The sequence below is a fragment of the Pinus tabuliformis genome, chromosome 9 (assembly GCF_031772625.1).
Source record: "Pinus tabuliformis cultivar Carrire ecotype Pingquan chromosome 9, CPIR1, whole genome shotgun sequence".
NCBI classification, from domain to species: Eukaryota; Viridiplantae; Streptophyta; class Pinopsida; order Pinales; family Pinaceae; genus Pinus; species Pinus tabuliformis.
Window position 1 is genome coordinate 1,569,420,993 of NC_142307.1, and position 22,389 is coordinate 1,569,443,381.

The 22,389-nt window shown below is 39.7% G+C and overlaps 1 protein-coding gene across 2 annotated transcripts in view; it reads right to left on the reverse strand.

The window, feature by feature from the left end:
- The window catches only part of LOC149154629 (exocyst complex component SEC3A-like), a 283,578-nt gene that overhangs the window by 64,612 nt on the left and 196,577 nt on the right, over positions 1-22,389 (reverse strand). For both annotated transcript variants that reach the window (XM_089440389.1, XM_089440388.1), the window contains exons 20-22: positions 5,320-5,417; positions 4,999-5,107; positions 4,656-4,724 (exon numbers count right to left, since the gene is read on the reverse strand). In XM_089440389.1, the coding sequence (XP_089296515.1) occupies positions 4,656-4,724; positions 4,999-5,107; positions 5,320-5,417 (276 nt within the window). The remainder of the gene's footprint in view (positions 1-4,655; positions 4,725-4,998; positions 5,108-5,319; positions 5,418-22,389) is intronic.

Genomic DNA, 22,389 nt, shown 5'->3' on the forward strand with positions numbered 1-22,389 from the left:
ATAGAAGAAGGTGGGATGATAGAAGAGGAAGAGATGATCAAAGAAGAAGAGATACTCTGGATGATTGTGAAGAAAGTCCTCTTCCTCAAAAGAAGTCAAGGAACTCCAGGAATGAAAGTAATGTAGCTACTAGTTAATATGAATATATTGTTATTTCAACCCTTTCTAGTTCTTCTCCTCCAGATTTGTATGATAGTTGGCTGGTAGATAGTGGGGCTTTTAGACACTTCTCCAAGTATAAGGAAGTCCTCTCAAATCTAGTTGAGAGAGAAACAAGTTTGAAGATATTTCTTGGGGACAACTCTACAATCCACTGAAGGGCTATGGTACTATCAAATTTGATTTGGACTATGGAGAATTCGTTATTCTTCATGAAGTAAAGTATGTTCCAGAACTAAAGAAGAAGTTGGTATCTAATTCTTCTTTGGAAGACAAACGTATAACAGTAGCCTTCATCAAAGGAAAAGTCCTCACATGGCCTCAAAAATCTCGCATGAGGGATGCTTTTACCTTGGGATCTAGAGTTGGACTCTATAGAGTCAACGAAAGACCTCTTCTAGCAATGGTCCACAACATTAATTATCAAAGTGAGCTATGGCATCGAATTGGAAAGAAGTCAAGGGGACCATTCCCCTCTAGCAGGAACAAGCTTGATGATAATCCCGAGCAGAATAAAGGGGTTGTGAAAGGACAGGTTTGGAAGGATGCCATGGCGAAAGGATATGAATTGATTATGAAGAATGATGTATGGGATGTTGTGCCGAGACCTAAGGGAAAGTTTGTCGTATCTTCAAAATAGCTATATAAGATAAAGCATGAAACGAATGGAAGCATTGAGAAGTACAAGGAAAGAGTGTGTGTTGAGGACCCCTAGGGATTTAAAGTACAGGACACAAAGACTCATGCTTGCAGGTTGAAGAAAGCATTGCACGGTTTGAAACAAGCTCCCAGACCCTGGTATGCCCGCATTGATAGTTACATGGTGAAGCTTGATTGACGCGAAGCAACGCCGATCCCAACCTCTACTTCAAAATGGTTGAAGGTATGTCTTTGATTTTGTTTTTATATGTTGACGATCTATTCCTGACATGTAGTGAGCCTCCAATGATCGAGAGTAAGAGTAAGTTGGCCTCTAGGTTTGAGATGAAAGATCTTATACTTCCGGAGATGTGAGACTGCATGGATACACCAATGATGGCTAGGCAGGAAACGTTATTGACAGGAAGAGCACATATGGGTGTTGCTTTGGCTTGTGATTTATGATGATATCTTGGATGAGTAGGAAACAGAAGTTCGTTGCTTTAAGCACGACCGAGGAAGGGTATATTACTGCTAGCATGGCTAGCTATGAGGCAATTTGGTTGAGAAAGCTCTTTGGAGAGTTGTTTGAGCAGGTATTTGATATAACAATGATGTCTTGTGACAACATGAGTGGGATCTAATTGGTAGAGAATCTTGTATTTCATGAAAAGTCCAAGCATATTGAGATCAAGTACCACTACATACGTTACATGGTGCAGAGAGGAGCCGTGAGACTTCATCATATGTCGATTAATGAGCAAATTGCAGACATACTCACCAAGGCTTTGTCGAAAGGGAAGTTTTTGGTCTTCAGAGAGCAGCTTGGACTGATGGATGTGACCCTCCTGGGTAAGGGTCACAGCTGATCAAGGGCACTAAGCTATACTCATCCCCCCTATCTAAGCTCCGGGGGTTGAGGGGAGGGGCCTCTCGATTTGACAGAGTATACCCCAGTTGGCATCTGTCTTTCCCACACATCTGGCAAATAGGTGTTGGCTGCTTGAGTTAGGCGTGATCCTTACCATTTATGGTAAGTGGAATCCCGCTCAAGCTAAAGATGCAGGTGTTCTACTACTGACTCTTAAGGGTCATGTTGGGGAGATCAGTAGATAATAGGATAAGCATGATCCTTACCATTTATGGTAAGTGGCATCCTGCTCAAGCTAGTGATGCATGTGTTCTACTACTGATTCATAAGGGTCATTTTGGGAAGATGAGTAGATAATAGGATAAGTGCGATCCTTACCATTTATGGTAAGTGGTATCCCTCCTATTATCTGCAGGCAATAGGATAGGCGTGATCCTTACCTCATAAGGTAAGTGGCATCCCTCCTATTGTCTATGGATTCTCGAGTAGTAGCATTGAGCTCCCCACTGGCAAAGTTTCCCGAGTTGTAGCATTGAGCTCCCTACTAGCAGAGTTTCTCGGGTTGTAGCATTGAGCTCCCCATTCGTTGAGTTTCCTGGGTTGTAGCATTGAGTTCCACGCTAGAAGAGTTTCCTTGGTAGTAGCATTAGGCTCCCTGCTAGCAGAGATTCCCACATAGCAACATTGAGCTCCCTGCCAGCAAAAATTCCCAGGTAGTAGCATTGGGCTTCCCACTGGTAGATGATTTCGGGTAGTAGCAGTGGCTCCTCAATGGATAGAAGGTGGTAGCTTGAGCTCACCTACAATGTCAAATTCTTCTTCTATTAGATTCGAGAGTGTTCAACAGATGAACAGAGATGAGCAATGATGACATTTGATGATGAAGAGATATTTGAGATGGGACATATGTTGTAGTCAATTAATTCTCACTAGCTAAGAGGGAGTGTTAATTTGGCAGCTCAAGGACAATTCCCTCCTTTGGACAACCTTCCTCATCAAGAAAGACACCGCCTAGCCCTTGGAGGAAATTAATTTGGTTGAGGAAAAATATATTTTTAATATGGAAACCCACATGTGCACAAAAGGACAAGTTGGCCCTTAAGAGAAATTGGACACCCTTGGAAGCCCTATAAATATAAGTCAAGTAAACCTCATTTGGACATCATCATCAAGCCTCTTCTCCGTCTCTCTTCTTTGGATTAGCTTGCACAGGTCTAAAGTTGGTTCATGGAATTGGTTCATACAGGTCCGAAATTACAACATCCGAGCTCACACGTGTGAATTAGGGTTTTGGTCTGGGGCTACAGGGTTGGAACAGGGAAATCTCAGTTGTAGCCGCACACAAGACATGCTTCTCCCTCCGGCTAGAGAATTGCATCCGCACGCATGGTCTCTAGCTCCATGCCGCTATGACCTAGGGTTTTGATGACAGTTGACCACAAATCTTGATCGTTGACTGCAGACCTAGGGCTTTCATTTTGATCTTTATTGTTGCTGGGTTAATCTCTTGGATATTGTATGGTTGGTTTTGTTGGATAATCTTGTGATTGATGAATTGGAACATTGTACTCTCTCTTTGCTTAACACTTTATGACAATCTAATAAGAAGAATTTGAAAGGGTTTTCCCCTTGTGGGGTTTTTCCCTGGTCTTTGACCAAATCTGGCATCTCTTATTTTTCATTGTATTCACTATTCTATCTACAATTGCTTTTGATAATTGAAAGATTGAATTGTGTTTAAAGATTGTTAATTGAAGATAAGAATTGGGCTAAAGTGATTGTAACAACATAGAACATCACAGAAATTAACAAGCCTTACTATTCATTATTGACCTTGGGCCTCCACTCCATAGCCTTGATAATCCTATTTTAAGGAAGCCCCACTTGAGTTGGAGAGAAGCCAACCAAAAGAGAGACAAAGATCTACTGAGGTGACAAAGGGTAGCCTTTCTAAGTTGCACAAAACTAACACCTTGGTCAATCAAAAGACTCTTACAGCTATTATGTGATAATGTACTTTACCACGTATGTCATCTGTTAAGTCACAACGTGATCATCAAGAAATCACAAGGACATCTGAGTCGAGAAGTTCTAAGTAGTTGGACGAACGGTTTCATTCTCTAACTGACATGTACATGAAAAGTCTCTCTGCCTTGATTTGAGATATCAACACAAGTGGAGGCATTAACGTTTACTGTACATATATGTCAAAAGATTACAAAAATGTAGTGCCTCAATGGAATAACTGCATAGAGTAAATGATGTTTGATTGTCACTTTCATATCTCTTATTAAAGTATTTGTCATCTCAAAACCAAAACATTTAGTGGATTGCACTCTCCACATACTCTCTCTAAGAAAAACATATTTATATGGGCATTTAAAATTGAACTAGCAGTTGGGCAATTTGTTATGCACACTTTTCGTGTCCTAGGGGGTGTGATGCACTTGTATAGGAGGTATACAAAGGCCCTTCTGGAACCAACAACTGTAGTGATTTGCTTCTTTTATGTTAATAATCAGAATGAGGATAGAAGGCCCTCTAGAGGGTGGACATTTTTTCTGGATCTATACAACAGACTGCACTGAATTTAGAATTAGTTGTGATCCAAAACAGAGTTCCAAAAACTCTACAATGCATGTTTGAGATTAAATTTAAAAAAATAAAAATAAAAATGATCCATCAATTTTATAATTGAGAATATAGAAAAGAATAGCTAATAAAGGTTACACTGAGGTAAAAATGAAAATAATTAGTAAAATAAGCATTGAGATGAAATCAATTAATTTATTACTAGTTTCATGCAACTATAATGTGCCAAATGAATGCAAAATTGTCCTAAAAATCTGCTAATAATTGTGAGAATACTTCTGTAAATTTTTTGGATCAAAACTATGTCTTGACAAACAGGCCACCCCAAGTCAAGTCATTATAGATGGACTTACGGATAAGAGCTGAGCCACCACCTCAATGTCAATTTACATACCTCTTCTGGAGTGATTGTATACATCAAATTCTCCACTTTCTGAGCAAACTGAAATAGCTTATCAAATTGCTGCAAAATATGGAAGTGCATAAAGTAAGTCTCTGTTGCAATACAATTTCAGGTAACTCATGGTAAACAGATATATCTTGAGAACCTTAGACTCTAGAGATATCTCCATTTGGCACAAATGTATCCTTGTGATATCAAAACAAATAGCTAAACAAATGTCGCTTGATTTCTCATCCCTATTTCATTTGCAAAAGCAAAAACATGGTACTTTATGCTTGTTTCATCAAATTGTCTCCTCAGCCTCTTGTGTCTAAGATAGTCCAAGAGAACGTACATAGTTTATGATAGAGGTCGTATATCGGGTACATGCTTGCTCATACGCTTCACTTGCCTGATGGTAGAACTTTGCCAACGTCGGCACAACATTGGCCAGATCATACAGGCTAAATCACAAACAACCTCAACATCAGTTAAAGCAATTAAAATTATTTTGTACTTCAGCAAAGCAGCTAAATCCCCTTCTTCAATACTACAAGTACAAAACTATGACTACTATTTTATTAGAGGATGAAAAAGTTTAGGAAAAGCAGACTAAAAACGATGTGAATACTTGTACATTTTTTTTTTGTTTTCTTTACAGAAATGATATGAATACCTGTTTTGAAAAGCTGCATAATTTTCAAGAAGCACAATGTCTGCATGCTTTGGGTCAATTTGTGCTATGCGCTCCAAAGTTGTAAACATAATCCCAACCTGTTCCAGAACATAACTTGAAAATCAATACAAATGCTGGATACCAAACTGAAACGTACAAGACTGTTGTAACCTAGGCTACTTGGAAACGGGAGCAGGGAGTGGCATTTTCAAAAGATTTAGGGCCAGGAGCGATTTTTATATAATACATAATTTTCATATATTTTAATGCACATATGTCAACAAAAGCATGTAGAATAATGAATTAGTGATAAAAAAAACTTTAAAACATGGATTAAACCATGTAACATCATTCATCTAGTAGTTATAATCTTCATCAACCACAGGTCCACAAATTACAAATTCTCATTTATATAGCATGTAAGGGTGCACATAACCAAAATAGCATCGATTGCAATCCATCTCTGAACTGAAAATAGCATCGATTGTGAGATCTTTGGTTTGGGGGAGTCTCACTTCTCCTTGGCTAGTTGATTGTGCTTGTTGCTTGGTGGTCTTCTCACACATGTTTTCCTTGTTGATCAACCCTGGTTGCAGTTATGATGGATATGGAGCAAGTTATCTCATTATGATCGTTTGGTGTATATGCTTATCATGAATATGGATGAGGGTTCTACCCCCCCAAAGGAGTTGCATGATGAAGTTAAGAGGTAGATGTTTCATGATGTTCTTCATTCTTGATGTTTCCTACTGACTTGGTGTTTTTATATATGATGTTGATGTCACTAGGATCAAGTGCTCTACATGGTCCTCATGTGTTGGATGTGTCATGGAGAACACACTTGATGATTTCATGGGGTTGGCACTTCTTTATGTCACATCTCTTATGATGTTGCTATGGTGGGTTGCTTCATGTTGCATTGGTAGGATTTTACTATTTAATTTAACTATAAGATGTACCATTTGTTAGACATCACCTTGGGGAAATGTGTTTCACGATGTTAATACCCTCATTGATATGTTATTTCGTAAGTTTGAGTTTGAAAGCTGGGTGCTACATATGATTTGATGGTGACCTAACATTTTCTTAATGTTAGATGATGAATTTTGACGTAATAATCCCTTGGCAATGGTGCACATTAGGTTGGGCTTTATGACTTATTGTTATCATGGTGGGGTTCTGATAGGGAAAATATATTTTATTTGTATGGTATGACACTTTAGAGTGTACCCTTCATTGGCTCACATGTTCATGGTGGTTTAATCAAATTGTCACTATTTGGAGGGGGCCTATGGTTTTAGGCCAGCACTAACCTTTGTGCACACATGCTTAGGATGCTTCAATTGTTTAATGGTTAAATTAATCTAATTCACTCAAATTATGGTTAATAGCTAGGGCAATCTAATTCACTCAAATTAAGGTTAATAGCTAGGGCAACCTAGTTCATTGACTTTCCTTTCACATTTTAAGGTGTTAGTTGGAGTTGATAGAGACATTCCAATGGTGTGACCCCACTTCTTGGAAACAATTACCAAGGAATGCATTATTTTTTTGTTTCTTGGAGAGGTTGGCACACTTCTCTAGGGCACACTTCATTGGTAGATATTTTGTTATTTGTGGGTGGTTAATGTAGCTACATAGCACACTTTTCTAGGGTGCACGTCTCGTAGGTTCTCTCTCATCTTTATTGCAAGAATATTTAAGCTACACTTGTCATCATTGGACTTTCATAAGAGAGCGCCCTCACCTCTTAGACATGGCATATATGTTATTTTATTGGAGGTGGTTATGGAGGGGTGTGTAGCATACTTGGAGGGTTGCACATGTGGCTTTTGCATGCAATTCCTTGGTCCTATTACTATTTTTAGGATATCTTAAGGGCGCACTTGTGGAGACACTTCTTGTTATTCTTGGAGATATATATTTTATTATTTCATGGAGTCTTGGCATGGTCAAAACACTAATTTGCCTTTATCTCCTTTGGATTTGTCTTGTAGAGATGATCCGCTTGCTATTTTGGGATTTGATTACTTCATCTCTTATGGAGCACTCCATCTACTTGACACCCTACACATCCATCCATAGGGTTGGTTACCTTTGTATTGAGACATGCATTGGATACATGCATTTTGTGGACCAGTGGCAACTTTTGGATATTGGTAATATAGCATTATCCTAGATGAAATATTTTATTGTTATATCTCTCATGCACCTTGAAGTGTTGATGATAATAGCTCAGACAGATGCTTTTGCATAAGCTAGGTGTCAAGCATGCAAAAGATGTCCAAAAGCCTCTTTAGGAACTTGCACATGTTGTGTGACTTGTGATCTCTTTCCTAACTCTAACTAAGGAAAAGCACATTAATTAATTAATTAGTTAATGTTGGCTATTAAGCTAAGGTTCCTAATGAAAAGCAAATTTAATTCATTTTAATGAACTAGATCTAATCTCTATTGTTGATCTCAAGTGAGGCTTAGGATCTAATCCTACCCACCCATCACTTAGGAGATTAGGGTTAGGGATTTGGATTAATGAAACTTATAAACGAAGTGTAACGGAGAGGAGGAAACCAGATTGAATGCTTGGGAGAGGGATTTTCTCAAGTGACACTGAAGCGAAGAGAAAAGTGTGCAGCAAGGTGATTTATGGAGAAGGATTAAAGGAAGCCAAATCTGTGGAGAGAGGAGGCTAAGACTTGGAGAGGCCAAAATTTATGAGGGGCGGAGCTTTTCCATCTACGTTTGCACAAGGGAAGAAGGATGAATTTCTCTAGTGCACAAGGGGAAGTATAGGTTGAGGAGAACGAGGTCGAATTTGCACGTGGAGGCAGAGTTATTCCCAAGGCCCAAAATTTCTAGAGGTTTGAATTCTTCAGGAGGCCGAAATTTCGAAGGGGTTGAAAATCCAAGTTCTATTGTGTCGATTTTTCTATGTATTCTCTGAAGATCATTTCCTTGTTAGGGGAGCCCTAATTTTCCTAAGTAATAAAAAACTTAAGGAGAAATTGTTGGGAAAATTTTTGTTGTGTTTTGTGATTTATTTTCAATCAAATTTTCACTACAAATTATTTAAGTTGAATGCCGATGTATTTTTTATTCAATAGTTTTTAGAAAAATTAATTTGTTGAGGTGAAATTAATTTTTTGGGTATAAAATAAATAGTTTTGAATATGGCCCCTAGCCATGAACTCTTGCCCGCACCATTACCACCATTTACACATGCACCTATCGATTGATGGGTTGACCCGAGAACTTTCGCTTGCCCTTGGGGCTTAGAAGCACCTAACAGGGTTATCCATCTATCCATCCCTAACATAAGAGAGGGAACACCTAAACGGGACTTGGTCTACTTAGATATTTGATGTTGATCTGTGTGAAGTATTGGTTCTGCCCCTAACTTTAAGTATGATCCACTATGACGAATCTATGGTTTTAGTTACCTAATGATTGATTGATTGATTTACACTTGATCTTAAGGAGGTTTTGTTAGGTGGTCCACATCACAGCAACAAAGGCTTCTATAAATGATTACATAAACCATATAAAAGAAAAATCTAGCCTCATAAGGTGCCGCACAAGCCCTAGAAGGGTCGACATCATCCCTATTTATTGTTGTTTGCACATATCTAATAGTTGTAAAACCCATTTGCTTGCATTAGCCTTAGTCTCTATTGGAAACCTTTCATTCCCTTCTTGTTGAACATCATTTTAAGGGTTTCTCTAAGGCTGCTATATGCCATTGCAAGCCCTTATATTGAACATCACTCAAGCCCTAACTTATAGTAGCTTGTCATTATGTCTAACCTTAGAGAGCATGAATCCTAGTTTTGACTATCTTGGTCATCTTAGGCCCTACAAAGCCCTCTACCTATCTTTAGACCTTCAAAATAAGTCACCTCTAACCATAGTATTAGAATTCCTCATAGGTGGCATAGGGAAGCCTCACTCGTGGATGAAATTCCACGAAACAATAGGGGGAAGTTTGTTGAGGTGATAGTGGCAACCCTCCCTCATTGTTGCCATAAGATTTGGCCCTTGATCAATGAGTCCTTCACTGGACCTGCTAGATTTTGCAGCAACATCCCTCACTCTATAGCCTTCGCAATCCTATCCTTAGGAAAGCCCTATTGATGTTTATAGATCGAGCAGGGAATTTTGCACAAGCCTAAGTGTTTAAGCATGCAAGAATTCACCCAAAGTCTCCTCATGACACTTTGTCATATGTGAGCAAGTTGCTTTTGTAATTTAGCCTAACTTAAGAAAAGCATATAATTATTATGTCGGCTAATTCAACTGAAGAAACACTAGAATTTAGGAAAAATAAAGTATTTACAATAGTAATTATGTTTTAATTTCAATCATTGATCTCAAGTGACGTGAAATCTAATCTTGATCGTTAATCACTTTGGAGATTAAGGTTAGGGATTTAGTTCAATATAAAGTTATAAAAGCGAGGATAAGTATAAGGAAAAGACACATCATATAACAACACAAGATATTGAGAGAGCATCTCAGTGGTGAGTGGAGAAGGACTTGCATTCTAGTGCGTTGGATCCAAGGAAGGGGGCAACGAGGAGATCCAAATCCGTCAAGGAGAGCTTGATCAGCTAGATCAAATCTAGTTGTTGGATACGTAATTTCCTCAGTTGGGCCATTACGTTGATTTTTACGTGCAGTTAAGACAAGCACAATTTTTTGCCAGATAATTACTTCCAATGATACAATTTATCTTCTTAGCAAATTTTAGATCATTAAACAATTACACTTTAAAAAAATTCAACCATAAATACAATAGGGCAATAGAGATCACAGTAAAATAAAGATGCACAAGAGACACAAAATTTACCCTGGGAAAAATCTAAACCAAGGGAAAAACCCAACAACCTTCCCTTAGGAGAAAAGGTCCAATTCAATCAAATTATACATCTGAATTTCGAGTCAAATATAATCAAAATAGTCATACCACTTTTCCAAGACAAATTTGTCTAAGGAGGGAGAAATTCAAACTTCAGATCATCAAGTCAAATCTAGCCAACAGGTCAAATTTCGGCCTCTGCTACTCTTGGCCAACTGTGGTCAAAGAGGCCAAATTTCAGCCTTGCAATTTTAGTCAACCTATGTCAGTTGACCAACGATCAACATTAGTCAAAACAGTTCAATCAGCTAAGCAAAGATTCAGCCAAAATAGCCCAAAAAAGTCCAAGTCAACGCTAGTCAAATAGAGTCAAGTTGGTCAAACTTTTCTCCCTCCTTCGCACGTGTGAACAAATTTGAATTGATGATGTGATGTCCAAATGAGGAAGGGTCAAATGTCAATACATACATGTCAAGTTAAGTGGGTTTTGGCCAAAGGGTCAAACCCCTTCATGAGGTGGGGTCGACATGTCAAATTGGGGCCGCCTTGAACAACAAGAATAATAATTATTTTACCTTTGACAGGTAGCCTTCAAATACCAACCATAGCTACAGATTTTCAACTAATGTTATCGAAACCGATAGAGCTGGCAGGTCCAACAGTTTTGGGCCAAATTCCAGTCTAAACCAGGCTTCCGAACCAAAATAGGTACCGGCCTATTCCGGTTCAGAGGCCGATTCCACCGGTCCAAATTGCTTGCAGTTGCGCAACCCAGACAAACAAAATTTTATTATTTTTATTTTTTCCCTAATTTCTAATTGTAAACTAGCCCCCCTAAACTTATTTATGTTGATTTTTAATGTACCTTGGACAAGTGGTTTCCCATGGGTTAGTCTCTACCTAGGGAAAAGTGTCCAAAATAATTATTTTCCTAAGCGTGACTTTATAAAGTGAAAGTGACTTTATAAGTGGTAAAGTCAATGTTAAATTATACAGTGAAAAGTGACTTTAGACATAAAGTACAATGTGGGTACTTTATTTAATGGGTGAGTTAAAAAACAGAAAATGAGAATTAAATGCACATGTATTCTCATCCATTGATCTAAATGAATCTGAGCCATTAGATCTTAGGGTTTCCCAAAAGTCATTTAAAGAAACAAAAGAGGGAGAAGAAAAGAAAGACTACATTCATTCTTCATGAGCAGATTGGAGAAAGGAGGCCGAGCATTCGAGAAAAGTTCTGAAAGAGAAATTTGTTGCAGCACGCTGAAGGAGTGATTTTTGAACATGGAAATCAAGGTTTAGAAGACAGCGGAAGGTACAGTACGAACAACATTGAATGTTGTGAGTTGCACGTCGTTCGAGAGAAGTTTTTGAAAGAAAAAAATTTGTATAGCTCGTACAGCAGTACAGAAGTCTGTACAGTCCGTACAGTCGTATCCATATAGTACATATTTTCAGCTTCAAATGGGCACAAAAATCGAGGCAAAGTGGGCACAGTTTTCAAGGAGTTTTGGGCTAAAGAGATAAGTTGTATTTGTTGTTTTGTTTTGTCTGCAAATGTATCTTTCTTGAACTTGAAAGATAAATAAATTTGAAGAGCCCTCTAACAAGTTTTCCCCGGAGAAGATTAAAGGGGTTTTGCCTAGGTCTAAGTTCACCAAAAATTTGTGTGTATTTTTATGTGTGTTGTTGGTCTGGTTATGTCCATATTTATTTTCAGCATGTGTTGACAGTCCCATGTGTTTTAATCTGAAAATTTCATTTCTAGAATTCTATATGTTGAATGTATGTTTATGGGAAAGGGCATTTAACTGAATGGCAGTGATAAGGTGAATTCAAAACCAAGATAGGATTGTTGGAAACCTTTTCTAGTCATCAAATTTCAACATGGTATCAGAGCTACAGGATGGAAATTGCAATTTGAACAGCAGACAGTAGTTTGGGACAACAAACAGTGGTTTGGACAACAAACTGAATTTTTGGACAGCGAACTGATATTTTGGGACAGCAAGGTGAAATTTCACACAAACTGAACTTTTGGGACAACAAGGTGTGCTGGAAAGTCCATTTCTCCATTTTCTTGGCTTTGTAAACTCTAGACAACAATCATGGCCATGTTCTTAAGGATAGAGGACAGACTGGATGGGATATCCAACTATGTCGTTTGGAAGGACAGAATTCAGACAGTGTTTGAGGAGGCAGCAGTTTGGGACATAGTGCGGCAAGTGGTTGCACCTCCCACTGCTACAGATGAACTTGTTATTTTCACAAAAAATAATGCAAAGGCAAAAAGGATTTTGATGGACAACCTGAAGGATAATGTGGTTCCTCAGGTGAGAGGCAACACATATGCATATCAGATGTGGACAGCTCTAACCACTCTCTATCAGAGTACCAATGAGAGCAAGAAGATGGTACTCAAAGAACAATTGAAGAACATCAAGATGACAAAGGTTGAAAGTGTAGTTCATTATCTTGGCAGGGTCAAACAGGTACGTGATGATTTCACTGCTATTGGTGAGACAGTTGCACCCACAGAGTTAGTTAGGATAGTTGTAGCGGGACTTCCTAAGTCTTGGGAGGTCTTTGGAGATGATGTTACCTCTAGGGAGAATCTTCTCAATTGGGATAGATTCTGGGTTGATTGTGTGCAGCATGAGATACGGAAGACTAGCAATGGTGGGGTTAAGATAGCAGAGGAGGAGGATGTGGCCTTGACAGTCAGGGGGAAGAACAAAGGGAAGGCCAAGAAAGGGGCCCCATCAAATGGGGCTAAGGGAAGGGAGAAGCATGAGATACGGAAGACTAGCAATGGTGGGGTTAAGATAGCAAATGAGGAGGATGTGGCCTTGACAGTCAGGGGGAAGAACAAAGGGAAGGCCAAGAAAGGGGCCCCATCAAATGGGGCCAAGGGAAGGGAGAAGAAGAAGAAGAAACATACGGATATGTCCAAAGTCAAATGTTGGGCATGTCAAAAGATGGGACACTATGCTACTACGTGTCCTGAGAGGAAGAACAAGGGGAAGAAGGGTACTGCAGCTTCAACACATGTGGAGCAATTTGCTTCACAGTTTGACCAGGATTTTGCATTTATTACTTCTACATCTAGTAGGAGTACATCATCCGATGTGTGGTACATAAACAACGGCGCTTCCCGCCATATGACAGGTGCACGGGAGTTTTTTTCAGAGCTTGCTAAGAGGGCACTTGATAATGAGATTGTACTAGAAGATGACTGCACTGTGAGAGTTGTTGGTGTGGAGAATGTGACCTTTGAGAGGCAGTCTTTGCCTCCTTTGAAGGTCATGGATGTTTTGTATGTTCCGGGGATGAAGAAGAACTTGATTTCAGTGTCTGCTATGGAGGAGAGAGGGTTTGACGTCGCTTTCTCAGGAGGGCAAGTATTGATGCATCCCAGGGGAGCTTCCATCACTTCGGCCAAAGTGATTGGAGTCCGCTCTAGGAAACTATACAGGTTCAGTTTTCAGTCGGTAGGAGCATTGGTGAGTAGCACATCTAGTAGAACTCACACTAGTACCACCAGCAATAGAGACTTGTGCGAGTTATGGCACCGGAAGATGGTGAATATGCATCATGGAGCTTTGAGAGTACTGAGGGAGATCACTACTAGAGTTCCTAATTTCAGTGTCGAGCATTATGAGGTCTGCAAAGGATGTGCTTTGGGCAAGTACACCAAGTTACCATTCCCAACGAGCGACAGCAGATCTATAGGTATACTAGACTTGATTCATACTGATGTTAGTGGTCGTATGTCTCATGTGTCTTTCGATGCTTATGAGTATCATGTTATATTCATTGATGACTACTCTAGGAGGACTTGGATATATTTCTTGAAGACCAAGGGTGAGGTCTTCAGTCGCTTTAAAGAGTTCAAATCTCTTGTGGAAAAGCAAACAAATAGGAAGATTCGAGTCTTGAGGTCAGACAATGGTGGTGAGTATACCGATGGTGGGTTTTATGACTTTTGTGCACAGGAGGGCATTAGGAGAGAGTTCACGGTTCCTTACCACCCCCAACAGAATCAGGTGTCTGAAAGGAAGAACAGAGCTATTGTTGGGGCTGCTAGAGCGATGATTCATGATCAAGGGTTGCCTTTGTTTTTTGTGGGCTGTGGCCTACAAAATTGTTGTTTATCTTCAGAACATGAGTCCTCACAGAGTATTGGGGAATATGACTCTCGAGGAGGCTTTCACTGGATAGAAGCCTCATGTGGCACATCTTCGTATCTTTGGATGTCTCACATATTCTTATATCCAGAAGGAGCAGAGGACGAAGCTGGAACCCATGGTAGAGAAGGGTATCTTTATGGGTTACAATGAGACTTCGAAGGCCTATCGGATCTTCATTCCTTCTAAACGGAGAGCAGTGATTAGGAGGGATGTGAAGTTCGAGGAGGAGAGGGCCTATCAGAGATCACGAAGCATGATGAGAGAGAGTCATAGACTTCTCCTCAGCAAGGAGGTCAGGTACAAGGAGCAGGACCTCAAGGTTCTGGATTGACTGGTACAGGAGGTACTTCAATGTCAGTGACATCTGGGGCACCGGTGGCGCGTTCACCGAGCACTTCTTTAGGGATTTCACTGGTACAGACTTCACATGGCACTTCAACTAACATAGGCACAGGTGCCAGTAAAGGTTCTTCGAGGATAGGTGTTGGTACAGGCACACCAAGGTCAGTTGGCAGACATTCAGGTTCACCAAACTGGGGGGCAAAGGATGAGGTTCCCTATGGGGAGGCTTCTTCAGGGAAGAGGAGGCCCAAGTGGCTTCAAAACACCTTGAAGGAAGCGGAGTCCATTGGTCCTCCGAAGAGGGTGAACAGGGAGAGTGTGCCACTTGAGCAGTTTTGCAGTTATGTAGCCAAGGCTACTAGCATTGTTGACTCTGAGCCTACTAGCTATGAGGAGGCTGCCAGCCAGGAGGTATGGAGAGAGGCTATGGTGGAGGAGTATGCCTCTATCATTAAGAACAATGTCTGGGAAGTGGTGCCTAGGCCTGAGGGCAAGTCAGTTGTGACTTCCAGGTGGCTCTACAAGATCAAGCATGCTGCGGATGGCAGCATTGAGAAGTTCAAGGCGAGGTTTGTGGCTAGAGGGTTCTCACAGATAGAGGGAGTTGACTATGATGAGACCTTCGCTCCCATAGCTTGGTACACTTCTATCCGGTCCCTTATTTCTATTGTTGCAGAAATGGGTTGGCAGATCCATCAGATGGATGTGAAGACCGCATTTATGAACGGAGTTATAGAGGAGGAGGTGTATGTTGAGCAACCACGGGGCTTTGAGGTACTTGGGCGGGAGACCCGTGTATGTCGGATTAGGCAAGCACTCTACAGACTTAAGCAAGCTCCGAGAGATTGGTATTCGAGGATTGATACTTACTTGCAACAGATGGGTTTCACGAAGAGTGATGCAGATCCGAACCTATACTACATTGTTGTAGGGGATGATCTGCTCATTCTTGTGTTGTATGTTGATGACTTGTTCATTACTGGGGCAGAGAGACTGATTAGTGGTTGCAAGGAGGATCTTGCTATGGAGTTCGAGATGAAGGACATTGGGCTGATGCATTACTTTTTGGGGCTTGAGGTGTGGCAAGAGGAGGGGCATATCTTTCTGGGGCAGGGGCAGTATGTTGTGGATGTGTTGAGCATATTTCACATGGAAGACTGTAGACCCATGTCTACACCTATGATCACCAACTGGAAGAAGCTTCATGCTTCAGATTCTAGTTTGGTGGATCCCACATTGTATAGGCAGCTTATTGGGTCCTTGATGTATCTGGTCAACACTAGGCCAGATATATGCTTTGCAGTGAACACACTTAGCCAATTCATGGTTGAGCCCAAGAAGGTGCACTGGGTAGCTGCAAAGCACATTCTTCGCTACGTGCAAGGGACTGTTGATTATGGTCTGGACTATAGGCAGGGAGATGGAGTGAGGTTGGCAGGTTACACAGATTCAGATTGGGCAAGTTGTGCTTCTGACAGGAAAAGCACTTTAGGGTGTTGCTTCGAATTGGGTTTGGCAGTTGTGTCATGGTTCAGTCGAAAGCAAAAGTCAGTTGCTTTGAGCTCTTCTGTCGCTGAGTATATGGCTACTAGCCAGGCTAGTTGTGAGGCCATTTGGCTTCGCAAGTTGTTGTATGACCTATTTGATCAAGAGTTGAAATCGACGGTTATTCATTGTGATAATCAAAGTTGCATTAAACTCACGGAGAATCCAGTGTTTCATGACAGGTCAAAACACATTGACATCAGATATCATTTCATCAGGGACTATGTTTAGAAAGGGGCAGTGAAGTTGGAGTATATATAAACAAATGAGAGGTGGCCGATGTTCTCATGAAGTCCTTGCCAAGAGGCAAGCATGTCCATTTCAGAAACAAAATGGGTGTGGTGAAAAACACTTTCCTCGGTAAGAGGGAGTGTTGATTTTTAATGTACCTTGGACAAGTGGTTTCCCATGGGTTAGTCTCTACCTAGGGAAAAGTGTCCAAAATAATTCTTTTCCTAAGTGCGACTTTACAAAGTGAAAGTGACTTTATAAGTGTTAAAGTCATTGTTAAATTATAAAGTAAAAAGTGACTTTAAACGTAAAGTACAATGTGGGTACTTTATTTAATGGGTGAGTTAAAAAATAGAAAATGAGAATTAAATGCACATTTATTCTCATCCCTTGATCTAAACAAATCTGAGCCAGTAGATTTTACGGTTGCTCAAAAGTCATTTAGGGAAAAAAAAAAGCGGAAAAGAAAAGAGAAATTACATTCATTCTTCATGAGCAGATTGGAGAAAGGAGGCTGAGAGCTAGAGAAAAGTTCCGAAGGAGAAATGTGTTGCAACAAACTGAAGGAGTGATTTCTGAGCAAAGCTGGGCATGGAAATCAAGGTTTAGAAGACAACATAAAGTACAGTACGAACAACATTGAATGTTGTGAGCTGCACACCGTTCGAGAGAAGTTTTTGAAAAAAAATATAAAAAAAATCCGTACAGTCTGTATGGGATAGCCCATACAATCATATTCATACAGTACATATTTTTAGCTTCAAGTGGGCACAGAAATTGAGGCAAAGTGGGCACGGTTTTTTAAGGAGTTTTGGGTTGAAGAGATAAGTTGTATTTTGTTGTCTTGTTTTGTCTGCAAATGTATTTTTCCTGAACTTGAAAGATAAATAAATTTAAAGAGCTCTCTAACAGGTTTTCCCCAGAGAAGATTGATGGGTTTTTGCCTAGGTCTAAGTTGACCAAAAATCTGTGTGTATTTTTATGTGTTGTTGGTCGTGTTATGTCCATATTTATTTTCAGTATGTGTTGACAGTCCCATGTGTTTTAATCTGAAAATTTCATTTCCAGAATTCTATATGTTGAATGTATGTTTATGGGAAAAGGCATTTAACTAAATGGGAGTGACAAGGTGAAATTAAAACCGGGTTGGGATTGTTGGAAACCTTTTTTAGTCATCAAATTTCAACAATTTAAACACACCCACCCCCTCTATTTCACTCACACTATTCATTTGAGTCTCTTGCAATTGTTGAGCTGAGTTTAGTGAAGAGAATTCAGAAAGTTTTTTGTAAGGTTGTTTTGAGGAAGATTTTTTGCAGATTTGAAGAATTGATTGGAGTCTTGGAGAGTTGTTGGGCTAATTACTAAAAGAAATTTTATAAATTGTTTGTCCAAAAGGTACCATGTTTCTCAAATCTATTGATGCATCTGATCAAGTGAAAGATGTACAATTGTTATTTCGTCTTTTGGATGACATAGTTATGGAAGTAATGGTTGAAAATGTTGTACAAGTGATCATAGATAATGTCTCTAACTATGTTGTAAATGGAAAGATGTTGGAGGAAAAACACCCCACCATTTGGTGGTCTCCATGTGCAGCCCATTGTTTGGACCTCATGCTTGAGGATATTGGCAAAATTCAGTGGGTGAAGAAGTGTGTGGATGATGCAAAATCTATAACCAGGTACATCTACAACCACTCATGGCTTTTGAACATTATGAGAAAACATACTAGGGGTAAAGAGCTTGTTCGATCAGCGATCACACGAATTGCAACAAACTTTCTTTAGTTGCAATCCCTTTCTCAACAAAAATCGAACATGAGGAAGACGTTTTCATGTGATGAATGGAGTGCATCTCAGTGGAGCAAAAAAGTTGAAGGGAAATAGATGGTTGCCTAAGTATTTGACAAAATATTTTGCTCAAAGGCAAAGGAGATTGTGCGATTTAATGAGCCTCTTGTCATAGTTTTACGGATGGTGGATAGTGATAAACCTGCCATGGGTTTTGTTTATGAGGCCATGGATCAGGGCAAGAAACAAATAAAGGTAGAATATGGGAATAAAAGACATAAGTACATTCTTCTATGGAGAATCATAGATGAAAGATGGAACAAACAACTCCATAGACCTTTACATGCAGTTGGCTACTACTTAAACCCAATGTATGTAATTTCAATGCTCATTGCTCATAAGTTTTAACTTTTAACTTCTGTTGACTTGATGAATATGTTTTTTGTTTTTTAAACTTTGAAGGTACCATTACACTACAAATTTTGAGGTTGATGGGGGAGGTATTAGGGGGATTGTATAAATGCATTGAGCGCATGGTACAAGATTCCAAGACTCAAGATCAAATTCATAACAAGCTCTTGAATTTCAGTGAGAGTATCAGTACCTTTGGCATTTCTATGGTTGTAAGAAATAAAACAGAGAATCCCCCAAGTAAGAACTATAAAAATTTGCAAATTTTTATATTACTCAATTCAATTTGCAATTGTTGAGTCCAAGTTTCAAGTTTCAAATTCATTTGCTAATACTAATTTTCCTTCCACCCTTTTTTCAGCCTTTTGCTGGCAACAATTTGGTAGTGAATGTATTTAATTGCAAAAATTTTCAATTCGAATATTGAGCCAAACATGTAGTGCTTCAAGGTGTGAGCCGAATTGGAGTGTGTTTGAGCGTATAGACACTAAGAAGAGGAACAGTTTGGAGAAACAACGGTTGAATGACATGGTTTTTGTTCAGTACAAAAGCCCCTGAATCAAGCAATATTGTTTTTGTTGACTTTGATCTAACATCAAAATGGGTTATCGAGAGTCAAGCACCAACATTTGACAATGAAGACCTTTCTTGATTGGACTTAGACCCACCTCCACGAGTTGTAGAGGCAAATATACTAGAAGCACCAATAGCAACTTCAGGACTAGGGGAATCAAGCCATAATCCCATTGCAGACTTGGATGCTACTCATTCTTCAAATGAGGATAAGGAGGATGTTCAGGATGATGATTCTAATGATGATTGATGACATTGACAATTAGCACTTGTACGCTGTAGTTGTAGTATTGTAGACCGTAGTATCATACTATCATGTTATTTTGGACTATAAAGGCCTTTTAAAGCCTCTTTCTTGATGTTTTTAATTTTTTTGCTTCAACGATGTTTTGCACTAAGTGTTATTTTGATTATATGCACTACTACTTTCTATATAAATAAAAAAAATTGCATATTTGTGTATAAATGGTTTGGATTCATATGGGTGCACATGAATATATATGTTTTTTCTTTAAAATATGAATATTTTATGTGTTTTTTGTAAACGGTTTTTTCCCGGTTCCGGTTTGGTTCTGACCGGTTCCCAATCCACAAGGTTTTTCGGTTATGATAACATTGTTTTCAACACTCCCTCTTAGCCAAGGAGGTATTTCTTCTTGACTTCCACAGATGTACATAAGATGAATAGAAGGTTGAAAGATTGAAAGATTGAAAGTTTCCTCGCATAAGCATCCAATAGAGGAACTAGTTACCTACTGGTCATAGGGTCACCAACTCAACAAGTCGTCACTTGGAGACATGTCGGGAACCCCACCTAACCCAAGGTGAACACGGGATCTATTTACCATTCCCACATGTCGTCACATGTCATGAATGGTAAATACATGCCCGATGCTATGAGGCACAAGCTCAACCCACTAGCCAAACCCCATGGCAATATGGTCAAAAATCCATGACTGGGGGAGCAATCCAAGCCTTGATGCTCACTAAGCCAATCTCCCCAGCCAAACTCCATGGCTTCCAAGTCAAACCCCATGACCAAGGGAGAAATCCAGGCTTTGATGCTTATAGGGCCAATCTCCCCAACCATAAACCATGGTTTCCTGGTCAAACCCCATGACCTAAGGGAGCAATCCAAGCCCATAGATGCTACAACATCAACACTCCCTTTCACCAAGGGAGGGATTCTCAACCACTCCAATCCTATCCTTCAATCCGGGGGAAAGGATTTGTAAACATATTAGCAACCTAGTCATCAGTAGAGATGTGTTGGAGCCTCACCGCTCCTTTTTGAATAATGCTTCGGATGTAGTGGTACTTGATCTCGATGTGCTTCAACTTGTCATGGAAAATTGGGTTCTCAGAAAGCTTCATACAACTTTGATTGTCACAATATATCATGGTCGGTTCCAACATAATCCCGAGAGTAACTTCTAACGCCACAGCGCTTCACAACTCACCAAACAATTAGCAATATAATTAGCTTCAATAGTACTAAGTGCAACAAATGTTTGCTTCTTGCTCATCCAAGATATCATAGTGGAGCCCAAACTGAAACAACATCCTGAATTTCCCCGTCTATCTTCAGTACTTCCAACCCAATATGAGTCAATGAATCCATGCAGTTGTAGTTCGCCATTCGAAACATATCTCAATCCATAGCCAATAGTGTTGTTACCACTCAATCTAGTAGGAATCCTAGGAGGGGTTCCAAAGGGGCAACTACTAGACCAAGTGGCAACAATGGGACAAAGACCCACTGTCACCTCAGTCAATGTCCCTTGCTCTTTACGGACTTCCATCGATGGGAGGAGTGTCAGTATATAGGAAATCACTAAGAATGATATATCAATGATGGAAAGATAGTTATTCAAGAGCCTATTCATAGGAGAGGCTCAAGTGATGGGCTTACTTGCTTAAGAAGCAAGGTATATGGCTCTCCAAGAAAGGCTTAAAGGGAAGCTTAGACTTAGGGATGATCGATAATCCTTAATAAAGGAGGCCCTAGACCCAACATTCTTAGGAGAAGAGGGTCTCTAAGATGATCCTTGTGAAATTAGAGTGATAAAAGGTGTGGGACCACAGAGAGACCCAAGTGGACCCAGACAAGGCCAATGGTTTAGGGTGAAACTTTGAACAAAAGGTCTTGACCAAGTAAGGGAGGAGAAAAGGATCAAAGAGATTAGATTTGGCTTGAATTTTCAATGCAATGATCCTTGATGAAGCCACTAACTTATGAAACCTATGGCCAAGAACGAATTGGAGATACGGCTTGGGATAATTCCAAATCTAGCCACGAGAGTTCTCTAAAAGATTGTGAGGGCCTAGAGAACACCCCAGCGCAGTTGTGCTCCAACTCGCTCACCAAATGGATTGTTGCAATGGATTTAGTATTATGCCCTAAGGGACACAATGGTTAGGGCTTAGAATAAGCAAGAGCGAGAGGTGAAAATATATTCGTTGGAGTGATCAACAAGGATTAGAGCAGTGCCTAGTCTATTGGGAGAATGGAGTCAATGAGATTTCAACCTTTGGAGTGTCTTTTACGCAATCAAGGAGTTCCCCGACAACTTCGCATAGCCCTAAAGGCAACAACTCGCTTACCAAAGAAATTTATACTTCTTCTGCTACAATTTGATGACTTATCAAGGCAATTATTAAGATAATATACCCCTAGGAATATTCATTCACTATAGCCAATCATGTAATATATGTAATACCTCACAAAATCAAGATTTGACAAATTTGCATTTCATTAGCGCAGAAACTTAGATTTCATGAGCAAAAATTCCATACATTATACATGAGCACATAAAGTAGAGAAATAGACCATGAAAAGCACTTACAAGTATAGCGAGTATATCCAATCATCAAAGGGAGAGAAAATCGAAGCTCCAAGACCAAGACAAGATTTCCAAATATCAAAATGCATCAAAGATCATCCAATTCATCCTCCAATAGCTATAGCAAAATTCTCAAGAAGAGATAAAGATCCAAATCCAAGTGATGATGAGAATCAAATGATCCTCTCATCAATATATATCATCCTCTAAGGGTTTGATTTTCCTAATTAGGCCTAATGATGCCCCAACTAATAAAATAATGTACAAAATAACATTACTTGGTG